At 41.0% G+C, this 13,652-nt stretch overlaps 1 protein-coding gene across 1 annotated transcript in view; it reads right to left on the bottom strand.

Moving 5' to 3' along the window:
* The window catches only part of LOC112262722 (polypeptide N-acetylgalactosaminyltransferase 9-like), a 125,098-nt gene extending 120,438 nt beyond the window's left edge, over positions 1 to 4,660 (bottom strand). Inside the window, exon 1 of the mRNA XM_024438451.1 lies at positions 3,529 to 4,660. Within this exon, the coding sequence (XP_024294219.1) occupies positions 3,529 to 3,769 (241 nt within the window). The 5' untranslated portion in view covers positions 3,770 to 4,660. The remainder of the gene's footprint in view (positions 1 to 3,528) is intronic.
* Between the last annotated feature and the right edge of the window lie 8,992 nt (positions 4,661 to 13,652).

Here is a 13,652-nt window from a genome sequence, read left to right as displayed (position 1 = left end):
TTGCTGGAGTTTTTGACCACCATATGAAATCTCTAGCTCTTCACAAAGTGCAATTATCTTGTAGCTCAAATGTAGATTGTCAGATGAGGCGTTGAATACATTACAGAGATTCAGATTCCTAAAAGCTGGAACTGAATAGATTCTCATCAGTTACTGAAAATGTTTGGTTGATGATTCCTCATCTACATATCATTACTGGAAAATATATTCCATCACAGGCCCCATTCCCCCACTCCAATCTGCTGAGGAGGTGTCTGTGGCTCTCCAATATAAAATGATACTCACACTGTGATGAATACCATTAAGGTACGTGTTGAAGCATCAAGTGTGTATGGGGTATGAGGTGATGAAACATCATTTCATTTCGAATTCCTCGTCAGGAGTTCTCTCTTTCCATACTTTAACATATAAACAAAATGTCTTTCTGCAGCATAATTGGAAATTATAAATACGAGTCATATCTACTGCTGCAGCTGGACCATCCTCAGAGGCTGCTGCCATGCCATCTAATCACCTCCGCTCACTCAGGATGAAAGCAGGATTCAGTGACATGCATCACTGATGACAAACACTCAGCCATGCTCAGCTCAGCCTGTCTATTTAAGGACAACAATGAGCCGGAGGCTGTGACACACTGCAGGGTCACTCAGTCAGAGGACAGAGAGGTGAGCTGGGGAGAACAGTGCATGAATGACAGGGCATTCATCTTGGGAGAAAGTAAAGTATCAACGCCTGATATTTTTTGCTTAACTTCATTGTGAGACTCAGAGCTGACCTTAGGCCAGTGTCTTGGGGCAACTTTATAATACTCCTTCGTGATCCAGGATTTTAATTACATCTAGATACAACAGGGACCTTATCATATTAATGCAACATAAGTTGAAACATGTAAATTAGGTATAACATATGAATGTCTTGATGATTCTTGGTTAACACATATACTTGTTTTTAAAATTGTAGCCTAAAACATAAATACACAGATCAGAGAGGATCTGTCGGTGAATCTTAAGTTGCACTGAAAGGAAGTAGAGATCTGGCACTTTTAATGCACTGCTTAGGTCACAACACTGTCCTATAAGCCTGTTAACAAGAAGCTTATACCCAGATAGATGATTATCCAGTAGAGGATAGTGCCTCTTCAGCAGAGGAGAGGAGAACTGCTGATGACCCTAGCCTCTTGTCAGTTATTTCCATAGTGAATTGCAAAGTTACAGATAGCACACTTTACTGGTGTTCTGGTGAGGAATGACCTCATGGAAATATTAGATAGTATTAGATTAGATTGCTCCTGTAATTGCTTCTGAAATGACACACTATTCTCTATACTGTATACACTAGAAAAAGGGTTCCAATGGGTTCTTCAGCTGTCCCCATAGGAGATCCCTTTTTGGTTTCAGGTAGAACCCTTTTGGGTTCCATGTAGAACCTTTTCCAAAGGGGGTTCTACCTGGAACCCAAAAGGGTTCTACCTGGAACCAAAAGACTTCTACATGGAACCTAAATATCACCAATATCACACACCGAGTCAAAGAAAAAATTAGATAACATCGTCCAAATCACTGACTGAGGAGTACTGGAATAAATACTTGCACAATGCACAGGAGCGGCATCACTTTACAAAGCCATGTAATGGATGAAGAGTTTGTAAATGTCTTCTAAATCTAATCTAAGCCTTAATCCCTTGGTATGTCATTGTTGGACAATAAACAACTGAAAAATGGGCTATTACTTCAAATCACTGTCGGACATGGTAATGGTTATTGGCACACAAGGTTCTCACTCTGTAACGCCAATCCCAATGGCAATAGAATACAATCAGTGATCTGTTCCCCATTTAAAAATCGAGAAATAAATCAGGATATAAATGTATGATTAAATGTGTCAATAAATATCCGGATGCTAAACATGAAGAGATGCTGACAGAAGGGAAAGATTCCTCCTGACTCTGTCTGACTCTGTCTCTCTGTTTGACTCTGTCTGACTCTGTACACTCCAGGGCAAATACATGGTGGCTCCCCGGCCCCTCGCTCCAGACAAAGTCCCCTGAATGAGAGGATGCATTATACTTTTGGTGAGCCAGTGCCTCCTGGCTCCAAAGGCAAAGCATAACTCAAACTGACAGAGGGACCTCTTTTGTACAAAAATGATGCCAGCCAGCACCAAAGCATAGTAATAAGATCAAATAAAACCCCTCAAACTAGGAGTGTTTTGTGGCCATGCTATATAGCATTAACAGTAGATACAGACTGTCCTTGACCACTTTTGATAAAGAGAATAATAAACTGACTTCACAACACTTTCACCAAAATCCTGTTTATAATACAATTGTTCTGACATGAACAGGCGGTTTGCTGAGCACCAAGCACAAATACTACCATGATAGTTTGATACAGTGGATACAAGACTTATCCTTTTTGAACCTGCCTCTATGGAAAGGATTTTATGTTAACCTTTTTACCTTGAGGTTTACCGAGTTGTCAGCGGCAGAAGCTGGCTTTTGTTGACATCGACTAAACAGGGGGATTGAGGGAATTATACTTTGTCATTAGATGCATACACTATTTCAAACAAATCAGTGATGGCACAAGCTGCTTGTCTCACAATTTGTATAGGATTTATATATACTTGATAACATAAAATGTTAAAATGTAAACATATGGATGATTCTTATTGTAATTGTGGAATTGACTGAATGCTAAATAGTGATGCATGCATTAGCTGTCTCAAAATAAATGTTGGACTTTTCAGTGTCTGAATCTCTCATGTTTCATGAAAGAGTGGGAACATGGAGCATAATGAGAGATGAGATAACATTAACATGATTTAAAGGATGCTGTTTTGCCAGACAGACCAAACCTCCTGCAACACATTTGAATGACTAAAGGTAACATAAAGAAATAAGTCTGTTTTTTCATTCGATTAGAGATCCATTTAAATTGACCTTTTTTTTTTACATTTCAGACAAACTATTGTATTTGGGCCAAGGGAATGACAAAGCAGAACTCTGTAGCCAGAGCCAGGGTTTTCACCCCTATGGGATTCTCAATAATATTCACTTCCATGAGTCCAATACTAACTACTATTGGCTGGTGTTTTTGATAGGGATTAGACCAGGTTAAGTGCACAGATTAGGAACAGTTGCATTGATTTTACTTGAGTAAAACCTATTCACTTGTTGGCAATAATTTTTGGCTCCATGAAGAGCCACCATTCATCACTGGATGACTCACTCTGAACATAATAACTGTACCATAATGACTAATACTGTCTGAATGGCTGATATACCAGTTGCATATTTATCTTATTGTCCATTGTCTGATCAAATTCAATGTATTTGGAAAAGTAGGCTGTTTATAGTTTTAAATGGGCTGTTTATAGTTGCTCTGTAGTAAAATGACAGTAATTCAAGATGTATATAACTATACAGAGATATGACTCCACAGTTAACAATGCTAAAAATGAGAAATAACTCATTCTTGAGTAAAAGCTATATGCTGAATATGTTGTTAAAGTTATAATAATACATACCATTTAATTGGTTGTAGACAACGTCCTCCAGCCGCTCCAGTCTCTGAAGTATGGACTGCCTGTCCACCAAGTTGGAAACTTTGCCATTCCTGGCCCTCAGTCTCTGGTCTGATATCCTGCCGATCTGAATGAGTTCCTCAGAACGGTCCTGTATTCTACAATATACCGAGAACAATATGATCCCCACAAAAACAAAAATGTTAACCGTGAGCAAAGTTTTTATTTTGCGTGCCACAGCCATGAACCCTAATAGAGCAGTTGGGCAGAAGCCGTTAAGCCAAATAATAATGCATTTGGAGTACTTTAGCTACTTCGGCTGTCGGCTGTATTGCAGTGAAAAGCAGATGCTTTCAGTGGAAGTCAACTTTGGGAGTCCTGAAACAAGGAGCTGTCCTTTCAGCACCACTGAGATGCCGGAGGAACGCTTCTCTAGCGCTGATGTGGGGGGGCTACTGTTGACATCCAAGCGTCGAGTCTCCCAGACTGTGGTATGCAGATGCTGTATTGAGGAAGTTCAAGGTTGGTAAGGACGCTGGACAAAACAATGCTTTCTCTTTGGATCATATGCAACGCCGCACGCCTGTACCTTTACAGAAGCGCTGCTGTTGAAGATACATAGAACGTATTCTGTCGTGTCCACTAGAAATAAATAACGTCAGACACGAACCATAGTCTTAAATAGGAGCGAGTATTTACTGTAGAAAAACATCTATGCGTGCACTGCAACGTGGAAAGTCGTCCAAATCTCAGTCACGAGGACAACATCAGCTCGTCCACCCTGAACAGTGCATTATTCCGTATTTGCGAACCAGCATACTCTATTACTGCTTTGACATTTCCTCTTTCAAAGGCGTTGTGGTCACTGGATTCGTCCTAATCACTGGATTCGTCCTGATCCTGAAATAGATTTGCATGTGTCTTGAAATGTGCATATGCCTCCCTCAAATATGCAGCGAGTTTCTCCCATCAATCCACGATTGGTCGCAATAGAACGTTGAGGTGCCGATAGATAGAAGTTCAGAACGGGTTTTGTCATCAAATGCTGTCAAACGGTTCCGATGCTCGCGCTGTCTGACTGCATGGTGAGTGAGCCAACCCTTCTCTTTTGCTAGCTCTCGCATGCTGTCTTGCATCCCACCCTCTCCCTCTCTCTTTCAGCCTCTCTCTCAAAGCAAGAGTGCTACTGTGTTGTGACGTTTAGAGGCATATTCATGATCTGTCTCAGGGATAAAATAAACATGAATATAAAAATAATGTTATTTGAATTCATATGGTGCACTGCATACGGTCAGATTCTAGATTGATTGCATTATCCTAATCCCAACAGAATAAATCATACATAGAATAAATAGTCATGTTGGTTGAGCTACCATACTCCCAATAAGCATTTATTGAAATTGAAATAACCGATACACTTCCCTCTACTAATCACAACAACAGCCAGAAAAGGGTTTATCAATTATTATTGGCATATGACTTGATCGAGTGCTAATTGATTTCAAGTCCAACCTCCTCAGAGATGTCTTAGACTAACCTCAGTGTAATTACACAAAATGCAAACAGGTATCACAGGTGTAAGTAGCCTACTATGTTAAATGTGTATGTACTGTACCTGCCTATGCAAATATCGTGTACATATTGTAATAATTTTGTACCCTTTACAATATAAAAGAGCAATGGCAAACTTTTCAGCCATTGAAGTCAGATACTTGAAATTAAGACGTTTGACGGGAAATAGTGTAAACAATTAATTACAAGAAGTCAAATATTTTAATGCTTTTAATTTATTTTTTACACTATTTTCTGCCAAACGTCTTAATTTCAAGTCTCTGACTTCAATGGCTGAAAAGTTTGCCATTGCCCTTCCTACTAGAGACCAAATGCTGCCTGATCAGTGATTCCAAATAAATCACGATTCTAGTAAATTACAGCCAAACAGAGCCAATCCCTGAGCACTTTCTCTTGATTAGAGTAACCCAGAAGTAGGCCTTCCAAAAAAAAAAAAATCCCTGGTCTCTCTCCTCAGAGGAGCCAAGCGCAGATTTATACTCTTTTATTTGTTTGACTTTCCAATACAATCAGATGTGGGCTAAAACTGTCAAATATTTATTGACTGCAAAATTCTCGCTTGGAAAATGGTAGGGGTACGAAGAGCAAAAGGCTTGTAAATGTTTTCTGGCACTAAAGTCAATTCCTTGATGAGATATTTTAAGGCTGAGTCAGATATATATTTTACAGATAGAGGTTGATAGTCCCAGTACACCTTTTCATTTTTCATGTTATTTCTTCAGGCAACTGTTCCGAAACCAAGGCCTTCAAGTAGTAGCATAGTGCATTCTTAATTTTACATATATGGTTTATGTGCTTTATCAGGCCAGTGAGGTCGCTAACCTCGTCAGGCTAAATTGCTACGAGCTGGCTGGGGTGAGATTACCTAGTCACCAGCTTTACATTTATTAATCAGGGGCATCACTCTCGTTTCAAACTTGCCCACATTGGTAACGGTATTTTAATGCTGTTATCCCCATTGGTAATACCCACAAAACACATTTCTACATTGATTGTAGCACTCATTAGTCCCACCATGACTTCCTCAAATCTCCAAATCAAAAATGGCAACATCCTTTGTACATGGAGACTTTCCCCCAGAACCAATCAGATGTTTTAGTGAAGGATCTTAATTGAAGCCATTGTAATTCAAACCATTCCAACAGAATGGGAACGTGTAAATGAGAAATCTAAATGAATTTTCCATTTCATTCAAATGTAAGATGACATAAAACAAAACACGTGGACTACTGTTTAACATGCAATGTTAATGAATGAGAAACAAACACATTGCTCTATTGAACTTCACAACTGCATGATAATAGGCCATGTGTCTATCCTGCTAGGCTCAGAGTAGGTAACACGCTAGGTAACACATTGGCTCCTCGGTTGTTATTCATACACTTGAATCTATCCCTTTTGTTCTCATGATCTGCATGACAAGCAGCTTTGAAATAATTGGCTTTATCTGCGGAACGTAATGAGGTTTCCTGCTGAATATGAATCACATTACAAAAGGTGCTGATTTGGTTTGTGGAGAGAGAAGTCTGCTGCTGAAACAGACAGGCTTAGGGAATTATTCAGTTGCCACCTCTGGTGACCCATTGCTGTTCATACTACTACTACTACTACTACTACTACTACTACTACTATTATAACAACAACTATGATACCAATACTACTACTACTACTATTACTACTACTACTACTATGATACCAATACTTCTACTATTACTACTACTATTATGACTACAACTATGAAACCACTACAACTACAACTACTATTACTACTACTACTATTACTGCTGCTGCTAATGCTGCTGCAGCTACTAGGAATACTGCAACTCCTACAACTACGAATATTACTATTACTAATACAGCTCCTAATATTACAGCAGCGAAAAAAACATATTGGTATAAAATGTGCATGGTATATCATTGTATTATCTCCATTTCTCTGCCTTCTTTCTCCTCCTCTACCAAACATTCCCTGTGACCTGTTCCTGTTTTGTGTATTCAGAATGAGGACAGCTAAGCCAGACACAATCTAGCTCTGAGGCCTTTCAGCCATATTAGCCTGGCAGGCTGCCAGACACACCATACTCATCCAGCTCACAGTGTCTCTGCATGACTCTCTCAAACCTGTGAAAGTGACCGGATGGAGAGGAGCGACTAATAAGCTTTGTTTTCCATGTTGAGCACCAAATCAAATTGACATTTGACAAGAAATGCCACAATTTGGATGTTTTTAACAGACTGTAATTGAGCATGCATCCCATTGTCCAGTATGCTACATAAATGTACACCGTACTGTGTACGATATCCTTTTATTAACTTTTATTTAATCAGAGGAGCCCAATTGAGACCAGGGTCTCTTTTTCAATGGTGCCCTGAGACCACAAAGCAATGCATTAAAAAATCTAACAAGATAAAATAAGAAGTACACTACATCAGAACATCACCAACATCACAGCCTTTATAAACAAGTTACTAAATCAATCACTCAAAACAATTGCACACTTCTGTGAACTCATCATCAGGGTTTTAAAATGCCCTAGTGGCACCAGGGAATCCAAATGTAATGAATTTTGTAAGTGATTCCAAAAATGTGGAGGGTGAAAACTAAAAGCGGATTTACCTTATTCAGTGGACACCTACAATGTTAAGAACTTAATAAAACAGTAGAAATAATATAACATGGGACTGGAGTTTTTCAAGTGACGGCTCAGTCACATAGTTAGGAAAAGCTCCTGAACTGTGTTACCCATAGCACATGTGGTGCCTAGTCTGAACAGCAAAACACATGAGCCATTGAGTCTCCACCACCTGTTTTCCCACCCTTGAACGGAAGCTTTTAGATGAGTGTACAGAACATTCTCATCCTCTGAAGCTGCTCTCAGGCTGGATGTGGTTCACAGGAGTCAGCCATGGACTGCCTCCCAAATGGCACCCTATTCCCTGCATAGGAAGTCTCAGAACCCCATCTGCCCTGATCAAAAGTCGTGCACCATGTAAGGAATAGGGTGTCATTTGGGGCACAGACATGGTCTGCTGAGTCCTTTAGAGATGTACTGCGGTCAGAAGAGACGCTATTACGCAAGAAAACCCAGAGGTCAGACAGATCATGGACATCAATGGCGGTGTATCTACTGTAAAAATACCCAGACCAAAGGAAATGGTAGAGAGAGTGCAAATAGACACCCACTCCAAGGCAGCAGTCGCCAAGGGCCAAATGTAGAGTTCACTGCGTAATTGAGCAGGTAGGAGGTGTTAGAGAAGGTCTGGGGTTTTATCTGTTCAGCCTTGTGTCCACTTATAATGGAGGTTCTTTCATGATATCTTCAATCAAATCAATCAAATGTATTTTTAAAGCCCTTCTTACATTAGCTGATGTCACAAAGTGCTATACAGAAACCCAAACAGCAAGCAATGCAGATGTAGAAGGACGGCTAGGAAAGATGGTGTCTAGGAAAAACTCCCTAGAAAGGCCGAAACCTAGAGAGAAACCAGGCTATGAGGGGTGGCCAGTCCTCTTCTGGCTGTGCCGGGTGGAGATTATAACAGAACATGGCCAAGATGTTCAAATCAAATCAAATGTATTTATATAGCCCTTCGTACATCAACTGATATCTCAAAGTGCTGTACAGAAACCCAGCCTAAAACCCCAAACAGCAAGCAATGCCGGTGTAGAAGCACAGTGGCTAGGAAAAACTCCCTAGAAAGGCCAAAACCTAGGAAGAAACCTAGAGAGGAACTAGGCTATGTGGGGTGGCCAGTCCTCTTCTGGCTGTGCCGGGTGGAGATTATAACAGAACATGGCCAAGATGTTCAAATGTTCATAAATGACCAGCATGTTTCAATAATAATAAGGCAGAACAGTTGAAACTGGAGCAGCAGCACGGCCAGGTGGACTGGGGACAGCAAGGAGTCATCATGTCAGGTAGTCCTGAGGCATGGTCCTAGGGCTCAGGTCCTCCGAGAGAGAGAAAGAAAGAGAGAAAGAGAGAATTAGAGAGAGCACACTTAAATTCACACAGGACACCGAATAGGACAGGAGAAGTGCTCCAGATATAACAAACTGACCCTAGCCCCCCGACACATAAACTACTGCAGCATAAATACTGGAGGCTGAGACAGGAGGGGTCAGGAGACACTGCGGCCCCATCCGAGGACACCCCCGGACAGGGCCAAACAGGAAGGATATAACCCCACCCACTTTGCCAAAGCACAGCCCCCACACCACTAGAGGGATATCTTCAACCACCAACTTACCATCCTGAGACAAGGCTGAGTATAGCCCACAAAGATCTCCGCCACGGCACAACCCAAGGGGGGGGGGGATGACAGGATGACCACATCAGTGACTCAACCCACTCAGGTGACGCACCCCTCCCAGGGATGGTATGAGAGAGCCCCACCAAGCCAGTGACTCAGCCCCTGTAATAGGGTTAGAGGCAGAGAATCCCAGTGGAAAGAGGGTGCAATGTTCAAATGTTCCTAGATGACCAGCAGGGTCAAATATTAATAATCACAGTGATTGTAGAGAGTGCAACAGGTCAGCACCTCAGGAGTAAATGTCAGTTGGCTTTTCATAGCCGATCATTTAGAGTATCTCTACCGCTCCTGCTCTCTCTAGAGAAATGAAAACAGCAGGTCTGGGACAGGTTGCACATCTGGTGAACAGGTCAGGGCTCCATAGCCGCAGGCAGAACAGTTGAAACTGGAGCAGCAGCATGACCAGGTGGACTGGGGACAACAAGGAGTCACCAGGCCAGGTAGTCCTGATCCAGGTAGGCCTGATCTTACTTTTTCTAATCCACTAGGCCAGTGGTTCCCAAACTTTTATAGTCCTGTACTCCTTCAAACATTCAACCTCCAGCTGCGTACCCCCTCTAGCATCAGGGTACGGCGCACTCTCAAATTTTGTAAGCCTGCCACACAAACACTAAACGATACATTTATTAAACAAGAATTAGTGTGAGTTTTTGTCACAACCTGGCTCGTGGAAAGTGACAAAGAGCTCTTATAGGACCAGGGCACAAATAATCATATAATAATAATCAATAATTTTGCTCTTTATTTAACCATCTTACATATTAACCTTATTTTTTATAATATTTAAAAAAAATTGTGAATAACTCACCACAGGTTAATGAGAAGGGATGTTCATAACTCTGCAATGTTGGGTTGTATTGAAGAGTCTCAGTCTTAAATAATTTTCCACACACAGTCTGTGCCTGTATTTAGTTTTCATGCTAGTGAGGTGTGAGAATCCACTCTCATATAGGTACATGGTTGCAAAGGGCATCAGTGTCTTAACAGCGTGATTTTCCAAGGCAGGATACTCTGAGAGCAGCCCGGTCCAAAAATCTGGCAGTGGCTTCTGATTAAATACAATTTTCACAGAACCTCTTGTTGCAATTTCGACGACGCTCTCTTGTTCAGATATCGGTACGTGGACTAGAGGCAGGGCATGAAAGGGATAACGAATCCAGTTGTTTGTGTCATCCGTTTCAGGAAAGTACCTGCATAATTGCGCACCAAACTCACTCAGGTGCTTTGCTATATCATATTTGACATTGTCTGTAAACTTGAGTTCATTTGCACACAAACATTCATACAATGATGGAAAGACCTGTGTGTTGTCCTTGTTAATTAATGCAGACAGAGAAGAACTCCAACTTCTTAATCATAGCCTCAATTCTGTCCCGCACATTGAATATAGTTGCGGAGAGTCCCTGTAATCGTAGATTCAGATCATTCAGGCGAGAAAAAACATCACCCAGATAGGTCAGTCGTGTGAGAAACTTGTCATCATGCAAGGTGTCAGACAAATTAAAATTATGGTCAGTGAAGAAAACTTTAAGCTCGTCTCTCAATTCAAAAAACGTGTCAATACTTTGCCCCTTGATAACCAGCGCATTTCTGTATGTTGTAAAAGCGTTACATGGTCGCTGCCCATATCATTGCATAATGCAGAAAATACACAAAAGTTCAGGGGTTTGCTTTAACAAAGTTAACCATTTTCACTGTAGTGTCCAAAATGTCTTTCAAGCTGTCAGGCATTCCCTTGGCAGCAAGAGCCTCCCAGTGGATGCTGCAGTGCACCCAAATGTGTCAGGAGCAACTGCTTGTGCGCGTTACCACTCCACTATGTCTTCCTGTAATGGCTTTTGCGCCAGTAGTACCAACATGAGCAGCAAATACTTTTGGCTACATACGGACCGTTCGTGGAATTCCCGCGAGAGAGTAATGGTTAAGGTGATTGGATGTTAATTATTTGACTAGGCTACCTGTACTTGACATTTGTGTTGTTATTTCTCTGTACACTAAATGGTTTAATTTTATTTTAAGCAGTGAAACTAGGCTACTCAGGCTGAGAAAAAAAACTCACCCAAATGTATAGCCCCGTTGGAAAATATAAATGGACTGTTTGAAAATGTGAAGAAAATAAAAAAAATTAAAAAATGCGAATCACATTTTTATTTGGAGTACCCCCGACGGCATGGTAAGCATATCCCAGTTTTGGAATACCTGCACTAGGCAATGTTGTGCCTACAGTAGTTTTTAGCATATGGTTAAGTTCTTAGGGCTAGGACCCTTTTTTCTACACTTCCTGTCTGAATGACGAGCCCAAAGTAAACTACCTGTAGCTCAGACCCTGAAGCCAGGATATGCATATAATTGGTACCATTGGAAGGAAAACACTTTGAGGGTTGTATAAATGTTAAAATAATGTAGGAGAATATAACACAATATATATGGTAGGAGAAAATGCAAAGAAAAAACAACCAGAATGTTTTTTTTGGAGAGACCGTCCTCTTAGAAATGCAAGAACAAAGGTCATATTGAAAATTAGCTCCCTGTATGCAATTCCTATGGCTTCCACAGGGTGTCTGCAGTCTATGTTCAAGGTTTCAGACTTGTAACTTCAAAAACGAATAAGAAATATCCATTTTAGATGAAGACATTACACACCTGCTCAAATCGGTTTCCCATTGAACATACTTCTTTCTGTAATAAATATCATAGTTTGATTACATTTTAGGGTATCTGAGGAGTAAATAGAAACCTATTTTGACTTGTTAAAACGAAGTTTAGTGGTTGAACAGGTGGATTACTCAAATCGATGGTGCCAACTAAACAGACGTTTTGGGATATAAAGAAGGATTTTATCTAACAAAACAAAACTACATGTTATAGCTGGGAGCCTTTGGATGACAAATCAGGGGAAGAGTTTCAAAAAGTGCATGAATATTTAATCGTTATATGTGAATTTATGAAACCTGTGCCGGTGGAAAAATATTTTGATGTTGGGTGCCATCCTCAAACAAACGCATGGCATGTTTTCGCTGTAATAGCTACTGTAAATCGGACAGTGCAGTTAGATTAACAAGAATTTAAGCTTTGAGCCGATATAAGACAATTATATGTACATGCTTAAAATGTTTAAAATCCATAATACTTATGATTATTTATTTGAATTGCATGCCCTACAGTTTTAAAGAGCAGCAGTAAATAACAATAGCAGGGCTATATACAGAGGGTACTGGTACAGAGTCAATGTGTCAATGTGCGGGAAGCACCGGTGTCGAGGTAAATTAGGTAATTATGTACATGTAGGTAGAGTTTTTAAAGTGGCTATGCATAGATAACAACAGAGAGTAGCAGCAGCGTGGGAGGGGGGATAGCCATTTTATTAGCTGTTCAGGAGTGTTATGGCTTGGGGGTACAAGCCGTTTAGTAGCCTCTTGTATCTCGACTTTGTTCTCCAGTAACGCTTGCTGTGCCGTAGCAGAGAGAACAGTCTATGACTAAGATGACTGATGATAGAGGTCCTAGATGGAAGGAAGCTTGGCCCCGGTGATGTACTGGGGCGTACGCGCTATCCTCTGTAGTGCCTTGCGGTCTGAGGCCGAGCCATACCTGCCAGGATGCTCTCGATGGTGCAACTGTAAAACCTTTTGAGGATCTGAGGACCCATGCCAAATCTTTTCAGCATATAAGTTATTTAGCTCATCTGGTAGGCTTGTGTCACTGGGCAGCTCTCGGATGTGCTTCCCTTTGTAGTCTGTAATAGTTTGCAAGCACTGCCACATCTGACGAGCGTTGGACCCGGTGTAGTACAATTTTGATCTTAGTCCTGTATTGATGCTTTGCCTGTTTGATGGTTCATCAAAGAGGGCATAGCGGGATTTCTTATAAGCTTCCTTTAGCCCAGTGTGAATGTTGCCTGAAATCCATGGCTTCTGGTTGGGGTATGTACGTACAGTCACTGTGGGGACGACATCCTCGATGCACTTATTGATAAAGCCAGTGACTGGTTTGGTGTACTCCTCAATGCCATCGGAAGAATCATGGAAAAATATCCCAGTCTGTGCTAGAAAAACAGTCCTGTAGTTTAGCGTCTGCTTCTTCTGACCACTTTTTTATAGACCGAGTCACTGGTGCTCCCTGCTTTAATTTTAGCTTGTAAGCAGGAATCAGGAGGATAGAGTTAAGGTCAGATTTGCCAAATGGAGGGCGATGGAGAGCTTTGTACACGTCTTTGTGTGTGGAGTAAAGTTGGTCTAGAA

This window comes from Oncorhynchus tshawytscha, linkage group LG12 (assembly GCF_018296145.1).
Source record: "Oncorhynchus tshawytscha isolate Ot180627B linkage group LG12, Otsh_v2.0, whole genome shotgun sequence".
Classification (NCBI taxonomy): domain Eukaryota; kingdom Metazoa; phylum Chordata; class Actinopteri; order Salmoniformes; family Salmonidae; genus Oncorhynchus; species Oncorhynchus tshawytscha.
The sequence above is the reverse complement of the archived record's forward strand: the minus strand, read 5'-3'. Positions and strand labels throughout refer to the sequence as shown.